This window comes from Danio aesculapii, chromosome 22 (assembly GCF_903798145.1).
Source record: "Danio aesculapii chromosome 22, fDanAes4.1, whole genome shotgun sequence".
Lineage (NCBI taxonomy): Eukaryota > Metazoa > Chordata > Actinopteri > Cypriniformes > Danionidae > Danio > Danio aesculapii.
The window spans coordinates 6768128-6784210 of NC_079456.1; the positions used below are offsets into that span (position 1 = coordinate 6768128).

Here is a 16083-nt window from a genome sequence, read left to right on the forward strand (position 1 = left end):
CTCTCAGCTCCTCCCACAGTCATCAATGCTACCAAGCTGACCAATCACAGAGCTTGCTATTTACAAAAACTTAAAAAGTTGTAACCTTTTGACTGTTGATTCAGAGTCAATACCATGTTGGGGGCAGCAGTCTCAGGAGGGAGCCTCAGACACAGGCTGTTTCTCAATATGCGTTCTTCAGTGATCTTGTGTCCTCAGTTCCGTTCAGTTCCAAACCTCAAGACCACAAGAACGGAGGACGCAAAAAAAAAAAAGCTTTAAATCATCGTATTAAAAAAAATATGGTAATGATTCACATCTAAATAGGATCACTTGACCCAATAGAAAATAAATAATTTGCCCTAAACAAAATGTTCTATTTCCACAAGAACAATTTTATATAACCTTGTTCAAAGCATATGTCTTGTTGAAAGTCAATTAATTTAAATTCTCTTTTTGTCCTAAACAATAAGACAGCAGTAGGTAGTGCTGTTGCCTCACAGCAAGAAGGTCACTGGTTCGAGCCTCGGCTGGGTCAGTTGGCGTTTCTGTGTGGAGTTTGCATGTTCTCCCTGCGTTCGTGTGGGTTTCCTCCGGGTGCTTTCTGGTTTAGTGTATGTGTGTATATGGGTGTATGGATGTTTCCCAAAGATGGGTTGCAGCTGGAAGGGCATCCGTTGCATAAAAGCATCTGCTGGATAAGTTGTCGATTCATTCCGCTGTGGCGACCCCGGATTAATAAAGCGACTAAGCGGAAAAAGAAAATGAATGAATAAGACATAGCTTTAATTAAAATCAAATTGTGATGATTGCTGAACGTGGGCAACTGGAGCTACTATAACCCAACTAAACTGTTTAATTAATCTAAATGGCTAGCAGGGGGCTAGCATTTATAGCGCATAACTTTATGCTTAACAGCACATTAGCGAGGAGAACACTTGTGTCCCATACACCGCACGACCCTGAGTGTCTCTGTTGTTAGCAATCTGGCAAAATAAGCAGGTAGGAGGTCAGTTAACCTTTTAATTCTGAGCTCAGAACATGAACTGCCCTTAACAGGACCATACCACGGGGATGCTTCCTTTACACACTACCCTCGTTGATGGTGATGGCCAATATTTTTTAAACTAGATATTAAAGTTTGAAGACAAACTTTATGGTGGCTTGAAAAGCCGAGTCTAAAAGTTTGAAGTCGTTTTAAAGTGTAAATAACTGAAGCAGTTTTTATGAAGTTTGAAACAGTCGGCATAGATAAGTACATATATGTTAGTATGTTTCTGGGTTGTTGCTAGGCGGTTGCTAAAGTATTCTGAGTGGTTGCTAGGCAGTTGCTAACATAAATTAGCATGATTCTAGCATGAATTAGCATGTTGTTAGCATGATTCTAGCATTAACTAGCATGTTTCTAGCATAATTCTAGCATGAATTAGCATGTTACTAGTATGATTCTAGCATGAATTAGCATGTTACTAGCATGATTCTAGCATGAATTAGCATGTTACTAGCATGAATTAGCATGTTACTAGCATGATCTAGCATGATTTAGCATGTTACTAGCATGATCCTAACATGAATTAGCATGTTACTAGCATGAATTAGCATGTTACTAGCATGAATTAGCATGTTACTAGCATGATTCTAGCATGAATTAGCATGTTGTTAGCATGATTCTAGCATGAATTAGCATGTTATTAGCGTATTTCTAGCATGAATTAGCATGTTACTAGCATGTTTCTTGCATGAATTAGCATGTTGATAGCATGATTCTAGCATGAATTAGCATGTTTCTAGCATGAATTAGCATGATTCTAGCATGAATTACCATGTTACTAGCATGTTTCTATCATGAATTAGCATGTTGTTAGCATGATTCTAGTATGAATTAGCATGTTACCAGCATGTTACTAGCATGAATTAGCAGGTTACTAGCATGATTCTAGCATGAATTAGCATGTAACTAGCATGATATTAGCATGTAATTAGCATGATATTAGTATGTTACTAGCATGATTCTAGCATGAATCAGCTTGTTTCTAGCATGAATTAGCATGTTGTTAGCATGAATTAGCATGTTACTAGCATGACTAGCATGTCACCATCTTGTTGCTAGCACCTTTCTAGGAAGATTAGCATGTCAGTAGGAAGTTTAAACTGTTAGCATGTGTTAGAATAGCTAGTCACAGTCTCTGGGACAGTTGCTAGGGTGCTGAAATTGGTTGCTAGGGAGTGGCTAGTAAGTTTAAAGGTAATCAGTGATTGGCTGCTGGCTAGACTGAGTTGAATGAGGCCAGACTCTAGTCTGTAGGACAGTCTGATGCAGAGTTATGAGCTCACAAAGGTTGATCCAATATTAAGTCAATGACAGTCTTTTACAATGGAAGTCTATGGGACAGTTGCTAGGGTGCTGTAAGTGGTTGCTAGGGAGGGGCTAGTAAGTTAAGAAGTCATCAGTTATTGGCTGCTGGCTAGTTAAATGAGTCCAGTTAGAAGTCTGTAGGACAGTCTGATGCAGAGTTATGAGCTCACAAAGTTTGACCCAATGTTAAGTCAATGGGACTTTTGGGATTTTTCTGGGTCATTTTTCAGAAAACCCAAGGTCAGATCAGTTAGAAAAGACATAGCAACCAGAGTCAGACCAGTTTGAAGGTTTGACGAAAGTTTGAAGTATGTAGCTTGAAAGGCTTAGGAGGAGATACACTTAGAAATTAGTCTCAGAAGAAGAAGAAGAAGAAGAAGAAGAAGAAGTTTTGATAGATAACAATATGCTGGCTTTTCAAGCCACCATAATGAATGAAATATTGGGCTTAAACACAAAGAAGCCAACTCAAACATAAACACACAAAGTTTATAACAAAACAACCCATGTATTTACCTAATATAACACATAAACTCACTCTAAACCATTTTCCCTGATGCACCTGGCTATAGGGCTGTGGGCCAGGTCATTACAATATTGAGTTTATGTTTAATACGCATGCACTGGCCTGTGTGAGTAACCTTAAAATTTTACATCAGTAACCAATATTTCCTAGTTGAGCTCTTAATCAAAAACATTAATATTTAACTCATTCACTAAATAACTTCACAACCTCATTTGCAATAATAAAGCCTCTTCAACAGTCCTCTTTCGTGGATAGCTCTTTTCTCCTTGTATAAATGTTTTTGAATTGTTTGTATTTTTAAACCATTTACCTACTGCTTACACACAAAATCTTTACGTCACAGAATTTCTGAAACATCTCACTCAAAATGCAAAGCTACACAGCGAATCTTCAAAACCATACGCTAGTTCTCAGCCATAAACTCAATTGCATAAAATTATTTTTACACAACAAAACACTACACACAATGCTCTACCTAAAGCACTAAAATATAACTGGAAGTTTTTTGCTTTCCTCTTCCAAACACAACCAATTGCAACACTTGTTCACCAGGTCACACACACACTCCTCAAATGCGAAAACACAAATTTCCTAACTGATCACCACTGTAACCAATCAGCATTACTGCATTTTTTTACATACAGTCCGTTTATGGTTTTATTGTATGCTACTGTAAAACAGTAATGTTTGGCCTAATGATCCGTTCCTCCTCTCAGCAGATTATTTTCCACTGTAGAACATTGAAATGTAGATATAAGCCTAAAGAGCAAAGAGCTTAAGATTTAGAACAACTATGTTTACATAGTATATCCAAACATTTAGTTTTTTCTGAATGCTTAACCCCTAACTGAAATCCTTATAGAACAATTTATAAAATGATTCATTCTTATAGCAAAACCATAGACTGTAAAAGATGAACGTAGTATCCGTGACGTCAGCCTTAGGTTTCTGAACACTGCAAAAGAAGCTACAAGTAGGCGCGGCCAACCGTCGCCATTTTGTTTGCGCGTCATCGCACCAAACAAGGGATACCAAACAAGGGCAAAGAGGCGGAGAGTGAGCGGAGCTACAGACACCTGCTGGCATTTTACTTAGACCTGGCTTAAGCTATGGTCACACTAGGTTTTCACACTAGAAATTCTGTCGTATGGCGCTGCGAAAAGGGGCGGGATTGAACAAGATGATTAGACATTTAAAAAAGCGAGCGATTGCTCCATGTTTTACATTTCTGTTCAGAGAGGTCCTGTTTTGATCCTCGATTGGTCTCACGCAGTCAAGTGATGCGATTTCGCAGGTCAGAATTCACCAAGCTTGAACTTTGCACCACAGCAACATGCGAAACTTGACACATGACCTTGCGATACCGGTCTGACGCATTCGCGTGCGTATGAATGGAAGTCTATAGGAGGAAAAGCCCAGTGTGACCACCGCTTTAATCTGCGGTCACACTAGAGTTTGTGTGTGCGAAATTCTGTCGTACGGCGCTGCGAAAAGGGGCGGGGCTAAACAAGATGATCAGACATTAAAAAAAGCGAGTGATTACTCCATGTTTTACATTTCTGTCCAGAGAGGTCATGTTTTGATCCTCGATTGGTCTTTTCCTCCCATAGACTTCCATTCATACGCACGGGAATGCGTCAGACCGGAAACGCAAGGTCATGCGTCAAATTTCGCATGTTGTTGCGGTGCAATGTTCAAGCTTGGTGAACACTGACCTGCGAAATCGCATCACTTGACTGCGTGAGACCAATCGAGGATCAAAATGTGACCTATAGTAAATCGCTCGCAGAATTTCGCATACACAAAGCCCAGTGTGACTGCAGCTTTTCGCTGCAAAAAGGGGCGGGATTAAACAAGATGATTAGACATTTTAATAAGCGAGCGATCGCTCCATGTTTTAAATTTCTGTCCAGAGAGGTCCTGTTTTGATCTTCGATTGGTCTCACAGTCAAGTGATGCGATTTCGCAGGTCAGAATTCACCAAGCTTGAACTTTGCACCGCAGCAACATGCGAAACTTGACGGACGACCTTGTGTTTTCGGTCTGACGCATTCGTGTGCGTATGAATGGAAGTCTATGGGAGGAAAAGCCCAGTGTGACCGCAGTTTAACAGTGGGCTCAATAGAAATTTGCTCCATATGGAGCCAGGACTAGCAGAATTTCGATGAATTGCAGTTTCAGTTAATTCCATATTGGCTTCCCGAGGGAGAGCGGAAGGTTGCTGCTTGAGCAAAACCAGTCACTGAGTTTGCAAAATTAAAAGCACAAACACTGCTTTGCACTCAGTTTGCAATTTTGTAACACACACTTTGCAAAATTGTAGGTACAAACCACTGCACAGCACTCTTGTAGCGCAACTGTAAACAACTCACTGCTTTACACTGAATTTCCAAATGATCAACACACTCCTAGCAAAACTATACACATAGGGCTATCATTTACACTATTTTGCCAACTGTCTGGCACACTGTCACATGTGAAAACTGTTTTAAATAATTAGTTTACTTTGCAGTCAGCCCAAGCACTGTAAATAAGCCACCTGTAAGCTGTCTGTTTGAAGTACAATGGAGGGAGCAGGAAGACTGAGAAGAGTGAGAATAAAGCTGCGGTCACACTGGGCTTTTCCTCCCATAGACTTCCTTTTATACGCACGCGAATGCGTCAGACCAGAAACGCAAGGTCATGCGTCAAGTTTCGCAGGTTGCTGCGGTGCAAAATTCAAGCTTGGTGAACTCTGACCTCCGAAATCGCATCACTTGACTGTGCGAGACCAATCGAGGATCAAAACAGGACCTCTCTGGACAGAAATTTAAAACATGGAGCAATTGCTCGCCTTTTTAATGTCGCAGCGCCGTACGACAGAATTTCGCACACACAAACTCTAGTGTGACCGCAGCTTTAGAGGAGGTAGAGGAAGAAGACGTGGAGGTGAGGAAGTGAGAGGGAGAGGACGACAAGGAGGCGAAGTTGGAGGAAGAGGACAAGGAGAAGCATTATGTCAGGCCTGTATACGGCATTCGCTTGGACTAGAGGACATAGTATGTGATGTAGATGACATTTTCTGGCCAGACCCAGAGAGACGACACGACGTAGTCAGATTTTTAAATTTATTTCAGTGAAATTACTATTTTGTGTTTTACCTTGGAAAAACATATCTGTTTGTTTTGATCTGTGTAAATAAACACCAGTACTTGAAGTTTGGATCCCTGTAGGTTTACAGAACTATGAGAAAGGTATGACCTCAAACTGCACAGCCTAGTTTGTGCCCAGAGAAGGCAAAAGCCAGATGTAGTTTTTATTCATTCCATCAGTGTGTAGTTGACGCATTGTGTGCTTATTAATGTGATGGCTTGTGTTAAATGTTTGATATAAAAATACAATTTTATAAAGGTTTGAAGAGTTAAGCAAGGTTTATTAGCTTTTGCTAGAGTTTTGCAAAAATAGCCAATGGTTACAAAAAATGTGTCTAAGCCATCAGAAAAAAACTGTAATGTCATGAAAGACGTGTTTGCCATTTGACACAAATGCGTCATTCTGGCATGTGTTCATAGCATTCTGAATGCAGTGTTACATTTTGAAGGAGATGTGAGGCATTTTGCAACATGTGTGTGCAGTTTTGAGAATTGTGTGTAGAGTTTTAAAAAAAGGAGACATTGTTTTGAAAACGCATGCAAGTAGTAAATATGTCTGTGAATTGTATTGTATCTCTAGCAAGAGGTAAATCACTTGGGGGTTTGCTACGGATCCCCTGCCTACATGTGCTTGCAACAACAAATCAACAGAGAAAATTATAATTTTTTCCTTTTTTAATAATCACCTTCCAATTTCACACACTTCACACCAATTTTCGAAAACCTCAACTCTCTTCTCTCGATGTGAAAGTTTATGTTAAAAAAATAAAATGTTAAATACTATTATTTTCATTAAAAATTCCTAAAAGCTAAAATCAGTTTCCACAAAACTATGAAGTAAAAAGTAAATGGATCATAATAAGAATACTTGTTAATGATTGAGTTCCAGTAATTCATTCATTCATTTTCTTTTCGGATTAGTGCCTCTATTAATCTGGAGTCGCCACAGCGGAATGAACCGCCAACTTATCCAGCATATGTTTTACACAGCGGATGCCCTTTCAGCTGCAACCCATCAATGGGAATCATCCACACACATATACTACGTACAATTTAGCCTACCCAATTCACCTATAGTGCATGTTTTTGGATTTGTGGGGGAAACCGGAGCACCCGGAGGAAACCCACGCGAACGCAGGGAGAACATGCTAACTTCACACAGAAACGCCAACTGATCCAGCTGAGGCTCAAACCGGCGACCTTCTTGCTGTAAGGCAAACGTTCCACCCACTACGCCACCGTGCAGCCCAGTTCCAGTAATAATTGATCATAATGGAACAGCAGGTCATAATATTATTATGATTTCTGAAGGACTGTATTGAAGAAAATAAATTAAATTACAATCAATAAGAAAACTGTTTTTTTAATAAAATATTGAATTTTTTTTAAATGATACCATGGTGAGACATTTATTTGTTTGTTTGTCCCTATTCCCTAAGAAACGGATAGAAATAAAAAAGAGGGTGTACTCATTTACTCTATGCTGCAGTGTATATAGATATATATATATATAGCCTTAAAAATCCTAACCAGAAACTTTGATGTGTTATTTAGATTAAAACCGATCTGCCACTGTGTGTTCTTCAGGTGTGTTTGCTGATTCAGGTGTAGTGAAGTCAGTAATGGAGGGAGACTCAGTCACTCTGGAGTCTGGTGTTGCTGAACTAAAGGAAGATGATGTGGTGACGTGGAAGTTTGGACATAAAAACACTCAGATAGCTCAAATGGATCTAGATTCTGGAATCTCCTCCACATCTGATGGTGATGCTGTGGGATTCAGAAACAGACTGAAGCTGGATCATCAGACTGCATCTCTGACCATCATGAACATCACAACAGCAGACTCTGGAGTTTATCAAATAACCATCAGCGGCAAGAGAAAACCAACCACACACATCTTCAGTGTTACTGTATATGGTGAGTCTCAATTAAAGGTCTGTTCACCCTGTCTGATGAGTATTTATTTTTATTATTATTTTAGTGTATTGAAAAAAAATGAGCTTGGATGGCAATGAACATTTGTGTCTTTATGGCATTGTTATGATTTGACATGGGTGACAACAAAGGTTGAATCCAAATGCAGCTTTTAATTAGAGTGGCCAGGCAGGCAATGCTCAATAAAGGAGCAAACGGCGGCATGAAGATAATACAAGGAGTATAGTCAGTGTGGTGAATGGTCGAGGCACATGGCAAACATAAACAGTAAAACAACCAGGGATCAAAACACAGCTAGACTAGGCAGGGAAATGCTTTGTAACGCTCACCACAATGAAAACAAGACTCAGCCCTGGATGAGTGTGTGTATGGTCTCTATAAAATACAAGTAATCTGTATAGATCAGGGGTCTCAAACCTGCGGCCCACGGATTGCACTTTACAGTTTTGTGTGTGGAGCTGACTGAACCCAACAATCACGGTGGGGTATATGGTATATGAGGGCGAGACATCGGCTCGTCTTGACGCAGACAGAGAAACATTTCCCAATGAGTGAAAGTTACAGCCGTGTTTTTTCCGTGTCTGCTGGCTGCCTCGTTTTTTATTGGGCACACATGGACATTCGTCCCAGCGCGCTTCATTCACAACACTTTAAAACAAGCTTTTTTATGCTCTAGTTAAACAAAATTCATGTTTAACTATTGGTCCTGAACAATATTTTCAACCAATCATCTTTCTTGCGTACACAATCACTCTCATGCCGCCTAATGTAGTTATCTGCAGTCACACATCGACACCTGTCCATCGGCAATAAAAGTCCCCGGTAACCCGACCAATTATAGGGTCACACCGTTATTTGTGGGTCATTTGCATCGCTCTACTTGCATTGTATTTGCATTGCCTCAGACAATAAACATTACATATTTTTCTATATGTTAAAATAGTCAAAACTAATGACAACAATACAGTGTTGCTTCTTTTTCCTGTAACAACAGCACGGCGAATAACAGTAAATCTAATTATTATTACTATTATTATTATTATTATTATTATTATTATTACTATTTATTACTGATTGATTTGTTCTCTTGTTCATTTTTTATTTATTTTTTCATCTTATTTTGTGTTAAAAAAAATTCCAATCTTCTCAAATCTCTTCATTTTTATTTTTTAATAAAATAAAAAAAGTTAATAATTGATAATATAATTAATTTCTTGATGCGGCCCAGCCATGCCCAGACTCCAGCGGCCCCCAGGTAAATTGAGTTTGAGACCCCGGTATAGATGAACTGCAGCTGTGTGTGTGTGTGTGTGTGTGTGTGTGTGTGTGTGTGTGTGTGTGTGTGTGTGTGTGTGTATGTAATCAGGAGATAAGCTGAAACTGGTGTGTGAGTGCAGTGCATGATGGGATATGTAGTTAATTTGAATGACAGGGAGTGTTCTTTAGCAGCCTGCAAGGGCAACACTGCTGGTGATTATAACAGGCATGATTTGAATATTTGGTATTTGATATAAAATGGGACATTTAAAATTGAGATATTAGACCATTTTTACACATGTAAAAGTGTAAATATTTATTTTGCTGCTCATGATTAATAGGTTACAAACAACAGATTTATAAGGAGGTAAATTGAAATAGAAATCCTTTGGATGAAGATGTTTGGTAGATGTGTAAATGTAAATCAACTATTAAAATCTTAAATCTGGTACCTGAGTGTTCTGCTAAACAGTTGGTTTTGTGTGTCTCAAAAGTAGTAAAAGTCACACAGGGTGAAATTGAAAAGTGTGAAAAGAGTCTACAGGAATTATATGATAAAATATTAAGACAAAAATTATAAGTAATGTGTATCTAACTGTAAATATCATTTTCTTTATTCTCTGGTATTGTCCAGCTCGTCTGTCTGTTCCTGTCCTTAACAGAGACTGTTCTTCCTCCTCATCTTCATCAGTGCAGAATTGTTCAGTGTTGTGTTCAGTGGTGAATGTGAGCGCTGTGAGTCTCTCCTGGTACAAAGGAAACAGTTTATTGTCCAGCATCAGTGTGTCTGATCTCAGCATCAGTCTCTCTCTACCTCTGGAGGTGGAATATCAGGATAACAACACCTACATCTGCGTGATCAACAACACCATCAGCAACCAGACCACACATCTGGACAACAACACACTCTGTCAGCCATGTCCAGGTATATAAAATATACCATTTTGTAGCATCTTTTCACTGCAAAACTGATAATTCAAGTCTCATACAGGCGCTATAAATGTATAGATAAACTATTTAAGAATTACAGACATTGAAATTATTCAATGGCTAAATATTTTATACAAATCTGATAATACAAATGTTTTAAAGCTTCCCAGTTCCTGCATATCATGACAAAGAATCAGCATATGAGCCATATTTAACATGCACATGATGCATCAATCTTTTATGCAAAGACTTAAATAAATGACGGCAATAGCAGCAATCAGCTCAGTAAAGTACAGTCTTTAGGTGCCATTGAAACTTCACACAGATCTTCAGTTGCATAACTGCTCAGACTTGGTTAAACTGAGCTGCTGCTTAAATAGTGTTTTTTCAGATAGATACTGTCACTCACTGTTTGTCATTAGCCATTTCAACAGGACACCCACAGACTCCTTCAAATTCTCCCTTACACCCTTCAACACGGTCTGCTTCAACTACTTCTTCTAATCATACCTTAGCATCTACGTCTACAACTTCTCCAAACTCTCAGCTCATCCTGATTTCTGTCGCTGCTGCTGCTGGATCTCTGATCAGTGTTACAATAGTCGGGATCATCTGGATCTGCAAGAACCGAAAAAAAACTGATCAGAAAGGCAAGTGTTACCGCATGCTAACCGATTTGTAAAAAAGCTGAATTCATCAAACATAAGAATTTAAATACAGTATACCTGAAACAACAAAGCATTTTACTAAGACACAAATCTAGGTTGAGTTTTATTGTTTCAATCCTTCTGTTATTATTGTAGAAACAGTTCAGAAACAGACTCGTGATGATCACCGTGATGATGAGGTCACTTACGCTGCTCCAACGTTCTACAAAAAAAATGCACAACGATCGGTAAGATCATTTATTACCATGATCTGTGTCTTACTCTTATTAGCAAATCTGATGTTTTTGTCCTGTGATTTCTTTTTCTTCCTTTCATAATAAAAACACCTGAAATATAGCTATTAAATACAAAATATGTAGATGTGTGTGTGAAATTATATACATTTATACTATGTTAATATATATGTAAAATTACAAAACATGTAGTTCCTTGTGAAATCCCACAAAATATGGTGTGCTTCAAACGTTTAAATGTCAGCACAAAGAAAGAGAGAATGTTGAAGTCAACTCTGTGGAAAAACCCTGCAGCACAGATGGTTAACAAAACGGGAAGTACACTGGGGCTAAGTGTTAGAAAAAAAAACAGTTATGCTGACAAGATTATGTTTAAGAACACAGTCTATGAGCAAACTTAAGGTCAAATAAGTTTAGTTCCATGTTAGAGGAATGAATCAATAAGATGAAGCAGAAGAAGTAGAATCCCAAAGAGGAGGTGGGGACGACAATCAACAAAGTTGGACCCAGAGGTTTTGGGAGAGCTTAGGGAAGCCAGTTGTATGATGGGCGACAGTGAAGATAAGGGAGCATTAGCTGCTTTTCTACTGCAGCGGTAGTTTGAGATTGTTTGGCTCACTTCGGTTTGAATTTGTTTGGCTCGGTTTTCATTACCACAGCAGTTTCAAGAGTTCACACTTAGCTGATGATTGGTAATGAAGCTTGTTTTGGCATGCCTTTCCAGGAGAGAGCCCTGAACTCGGTATAGAAATGTCAACTGGCTGGGTAAAGACCTGAACTAGAGACGTTCTTGCTGTGAGGCAACAGTGGGCCAACGTGCTGCCCTATAAAAGAAAAAAGAGGAGGAGAGGGGGTGGGAGGGGGATTCTTCAAGACGAAGATGACTAGGGTATTATTTATTTTATTATTTATTATTATTATTATTATATTATTTATACTAAGTTAGAAATTGTCTGATTGGTGAATCCTACGTTAGCTGATGCGGGGCCAACCGTGTCAAACATAAGCATGTCTTCTCTCGAAATTAGTTTATAAATTAACTTAACTAGGGGCGACGCAGTAGGTAGTGCTGTTGCCTCACAGCAAGAAGGTCGCTGGTTCGAGCCTCGGCTGGGTCAGTTGGCGTTTCTGTGTGGGGTTTGCATGTTCTCCCTGCGTTCCCCTGCGTGGATTTCCTCCGGGTGCTCCGGTTTCCCCCACAGTCCAAAGACATGTGGTACAGGTGAATTGGGTATGCTAAATTGTCTGTAGTGTATGTGTGTGTGAATAAGTGTGTATGTGTTTCCCAGTGATGGGTTGCAGCTGGAAGGGCTTCCGCTGCATAAAACAAATGCTGGATAAGTTGGCGGTTCATTCTGCTGTGGCGACTCCAGATTAATAAAGGGACTAAGCCGAAAAGAAAATGAATGAATAAACTTAACTAAGTAGCAATAGTTCTTGCCTATAGAGCAGGAGGTTTCCACTTGATCGTACCATGCCATGTAAAAGCATTTATAGAGCCAAGGCAGAGCCAATGGGTCAGAGGACCAAGGTGGAGACTGGTTTTAAGGTTGAGACTGTTGTGTTTTGTTCCTCATCAGCAGTCGCTAACAGACAAACAACAGTCTTTACACAAACCTCTACCTCTGTGTCCATGGTCTTGCTTTCATACATGCAGATGTTTTTTCGTGTTTTTACTCAGAATACATTTCACACATATAAGGTATTTAGGGTACTGTGAAATTTCTCAGCTCTTTGCCCTTCTAGCTCTATTCTTGGCTCTCTGCCCTTCTAGCTCAGGTATATTCTTGGCTGTGCTGAGATACTGACAGGAAACATCAGAAGTGGAGTTTTGATCTAGTGTCAGAAAAATAGAAACAAACACTTATACCCATGAAAGGGTCCACCCAGTTAGTCCAATATTGGTGTCTGCAGCTGGATGAAGGTTCACTGCTTCTTTCCAGTGTACAATGTCGTTTTACTTTAAATTAAACTTAAGACATTAAATGAAGGTCCTGACTCTATGAGCTCATAAAAAAAAACCCAGAATGTCCTTTGAAAAGAGTAGGGGTTTACCTCGATATCCTGGCCAAATTTGCCCACAGGCCTCTGTCAATCTTGGGCGTATCCTATATCTTAATTGGCTTCATGTGGTGTGCGATATGGCACAATATGGCTGCCATCACGTCATCAGACTGCAGACTGGTGATGGTTGAGGAGATTCCCTCAAACATCGATGAATGATGCATGTTTATTTTATTTTATTTTGTTTCTATATATTAGACTTGCTCATTTGGATTCCTACAACAAAGTCCTTTACTGGCCAAGTATACGATCTCTTCGATGTGATACCATAAAAAATATTAATATTCAATGCCATTTTCGATACTACAAAGATACAGCATACCTGACTTCGATATTTTATAATACATGGAGCATGAATGCGTAATTTTATGGGCTGACCTAGTTACAGAATCCTGCCTTGACCCTCTTGAATATTTTCCCTAAATTCAAAGACCATGACAGAATCTCCTCCAGAACCTAAATGTCCCAGAATGCAATGTGACGTCACAAAAGTGTAGTTTCCAAGTGCTTAAGGGTTTAGGGCATTAGATGTTGCTTAAGGGTTTAGGGAATTAGATGTTTCGCCAGTAGTGGGCACAATCAATGACATACATCAGAGTCAACAAGACGGAGGGAAATTTGTGAAAAAATGGTACTGGAATGCAACCAAAGTCTGAGCCAGAGGATAGAAGGAGCCTAATGAATAAAAGTGGGACAGTCGTGAAGAGTGGTGACCTTCGTGGCTAATCACGGTCATATCTGTTGACCACATAAACACAATTGCCAATTGGTGATGTTAAAGAACGCGCACAAGAGTGCTCCTACTCTCCCACTTTGGAGACATTTCAAAGATTACTACACACTTATTTTCTTTAACTTTTAATCATGTGTTGTAAGATTATGTATTTGTGCTGCTTTCTTGTTTGTATGCATGTTGTGGTTCTATGTACAGCACTTTGGTACCAATTGTGGTTGGTTGAAAGGACTCTAGAAATAAAATATGCATTACGTTGAGTTGGTCAAATGCTAGTGGGAAATGAATGTTTTTAAAATTTCAGTACCAACTGGTACCAAAGTTGCTACTTTTGACAACCCTAAACCAGAAGGAGCTGGCAACTCTCTACATCTGCGCTCCTAAAAAATGTAATCTATTTTTCACCTTAAATTTCATGCTGAAGATTTCACACCTAATTAAAATCATGTTCAGTCCTACATTGTGTCATATAATGGCCCGTTTCCACTGACTGGTATGGTACGGTTCGGTTTGGTACGGGTCACCTTTATCAGGCTTGCGTTTCCACTAACAAGGGTACCCTTTTGGTGGGCGTGGTGTATGACAGAAGGTTTCAGTCGATGTCATTCTCGCTCGAGGAAATGTCTACAATAAAGCTGTACGGGTCACTTACATATCATATGAGAAGCGCTTCTTACACAACAGAGGCTTTACACACATAAATACTTGTGTAGAAATGTTTATTACTAACTTTTCTATGAACATGAGTTGATTATAACTGCAGATCAATGACAGTTCGAAACAGCCTACTGTAACGTCTGTAATTATATTAAATAACTAAATAAATGAACATATATAAACACATACAGCCCCTTACAGTCTCTGATATGTTACCAACTACAGAAGAACTACACACAGCAGACATTTGGTCCGTATTTAGGTTCAAAACAACACAAAATATAGCCTACAGTCAGTGAAAACCTCTCATCTGTGTATGTAATCTTCAGCAGCACATGTAGCCTCTGTTAGACAGTAATTCCGTCATTCCCAGGTCATATTCACTTCACGCTTCACTCTCGCGTTTGTCAGTGTCTGACAGGATCGGGTTTCAAAAGCACGTCAATAATCAAGCGCAGGTTATTATCATCAGCTTAAGCAGTTTGATATTTCAGATATAATGTTAGACGCGCGTGAGCGCTAGCAAGAAAGCGAAACCGCTCGCGCCTCAGACTGGCTCGTAAAAAACTACGGGGCACAGGGTAAATCTGCTCTTCTTCTTGGCTTTGTGGATGTTTATCAAGACGACGACAAGGTTTGTTTGAGCCCAGATCGATCATGGCTCGTTATTATATGTATTTAAAATTCCGCTGTAATGTCTCGGCTCGTCGGCTGTGTATTTCAAACATGGTGTTTTTTTTGTTTTCATTCTGTCTTGTTGCGTAAGCGAATGACGTATCTCTGTAAACCAATAGCGTTCAGCTGCGCGTGTGGCTCCGCCTTTTGGTACCCTTTCTCGTGTTTGGTACCCTTTCGAAAGGGTGCCGAAAAAGTGGTACGGTACGGTTCGGTTTGGTACACTTTTTGACAGTGGAAACGGCCATAAAAGCGTACCAAACTGAACCGTACCGTACCACTCAATGGAAACGGGCCATAAGCAACATGCACAAAATAAGGAAATTCATTGTGCTTCATTGGAACATGATGAACTGAGCTGTGAGGCAGCTTATAAAGGAAGTGCTCTTTGCATGCTTTCTATGCTACATGTAGTACGTTAAAAATTTGAATAATAGTTTTTCTTTAACATTCTTAACTAGACTAGACATTACTCATGGTTGACTCTTTTGCATGCTTCTCTTTGTGTCTTGTGTGTCCTGACAGGAGGATGAGGTGGTGTATGCAGGCATCGTCACAAGACGCTGATGATCAACAGTCAGTACTGGTTACATTAATGCTTAAAAAAAAGACATGGCAACAAAACTATTAAATGCGCAAAAATGATGTTGAATTTGAATAATGTTTAAAAAGAAACTTTTAAAAAAATCACTGATAGTCACTCGGAACATTTGTTTCATTCATTCATTCATTCATTTTCTTTTCAGCTTAGTCCCTTTATTAGTCGACACAGTGGAATGAACTGCCAACTTATCCAGCATGTTTTACGCAGCGGATGTCCTTCCAGCCGCAACCCATCTCTGGGAAACATCCATACACACTCAGTCACACTCATACACTACGAACAATTTAGCTTACCCAATTCACCTGTACCACATGTCTTTGGACTGTGAGGGAAAT

At 39.4% G+C, this 16083-nt stretch overlaps 1 protein-coding gene across 1 annotated transcript in view; it reads left to right on the forward strand.

Annotated features, from left to right (window-relative positions):
- Positions 1-15823, forward strand: part of LOC130216582 (uncharacterized) — a 29306-nt gene extending 13483 nt beyond the window's left edge. Inside the window, exons 3-6 of the mRNA XM_056448477.1 lie at positions 9819-10109; positions 10630-10764; positions 10918-11009; positions 15670-15823. Of these exons, the coding sequence (XP_056304452.1) occupies positions 9819-10109; positions 10630-10764; positions 10918-11009; positions 15670-15711 (560 nt within the window). The 3' untranslated portion in view covers positions 15712-15823. The remainder of the gene's footprint in view (positions 1-9818; positions 10110-10629; positions 10765-10917; positions 11010-15669) is intronic.
- The last annotated feature ends 260 nt before the right edge of the window (positions 15824-16083 follow it).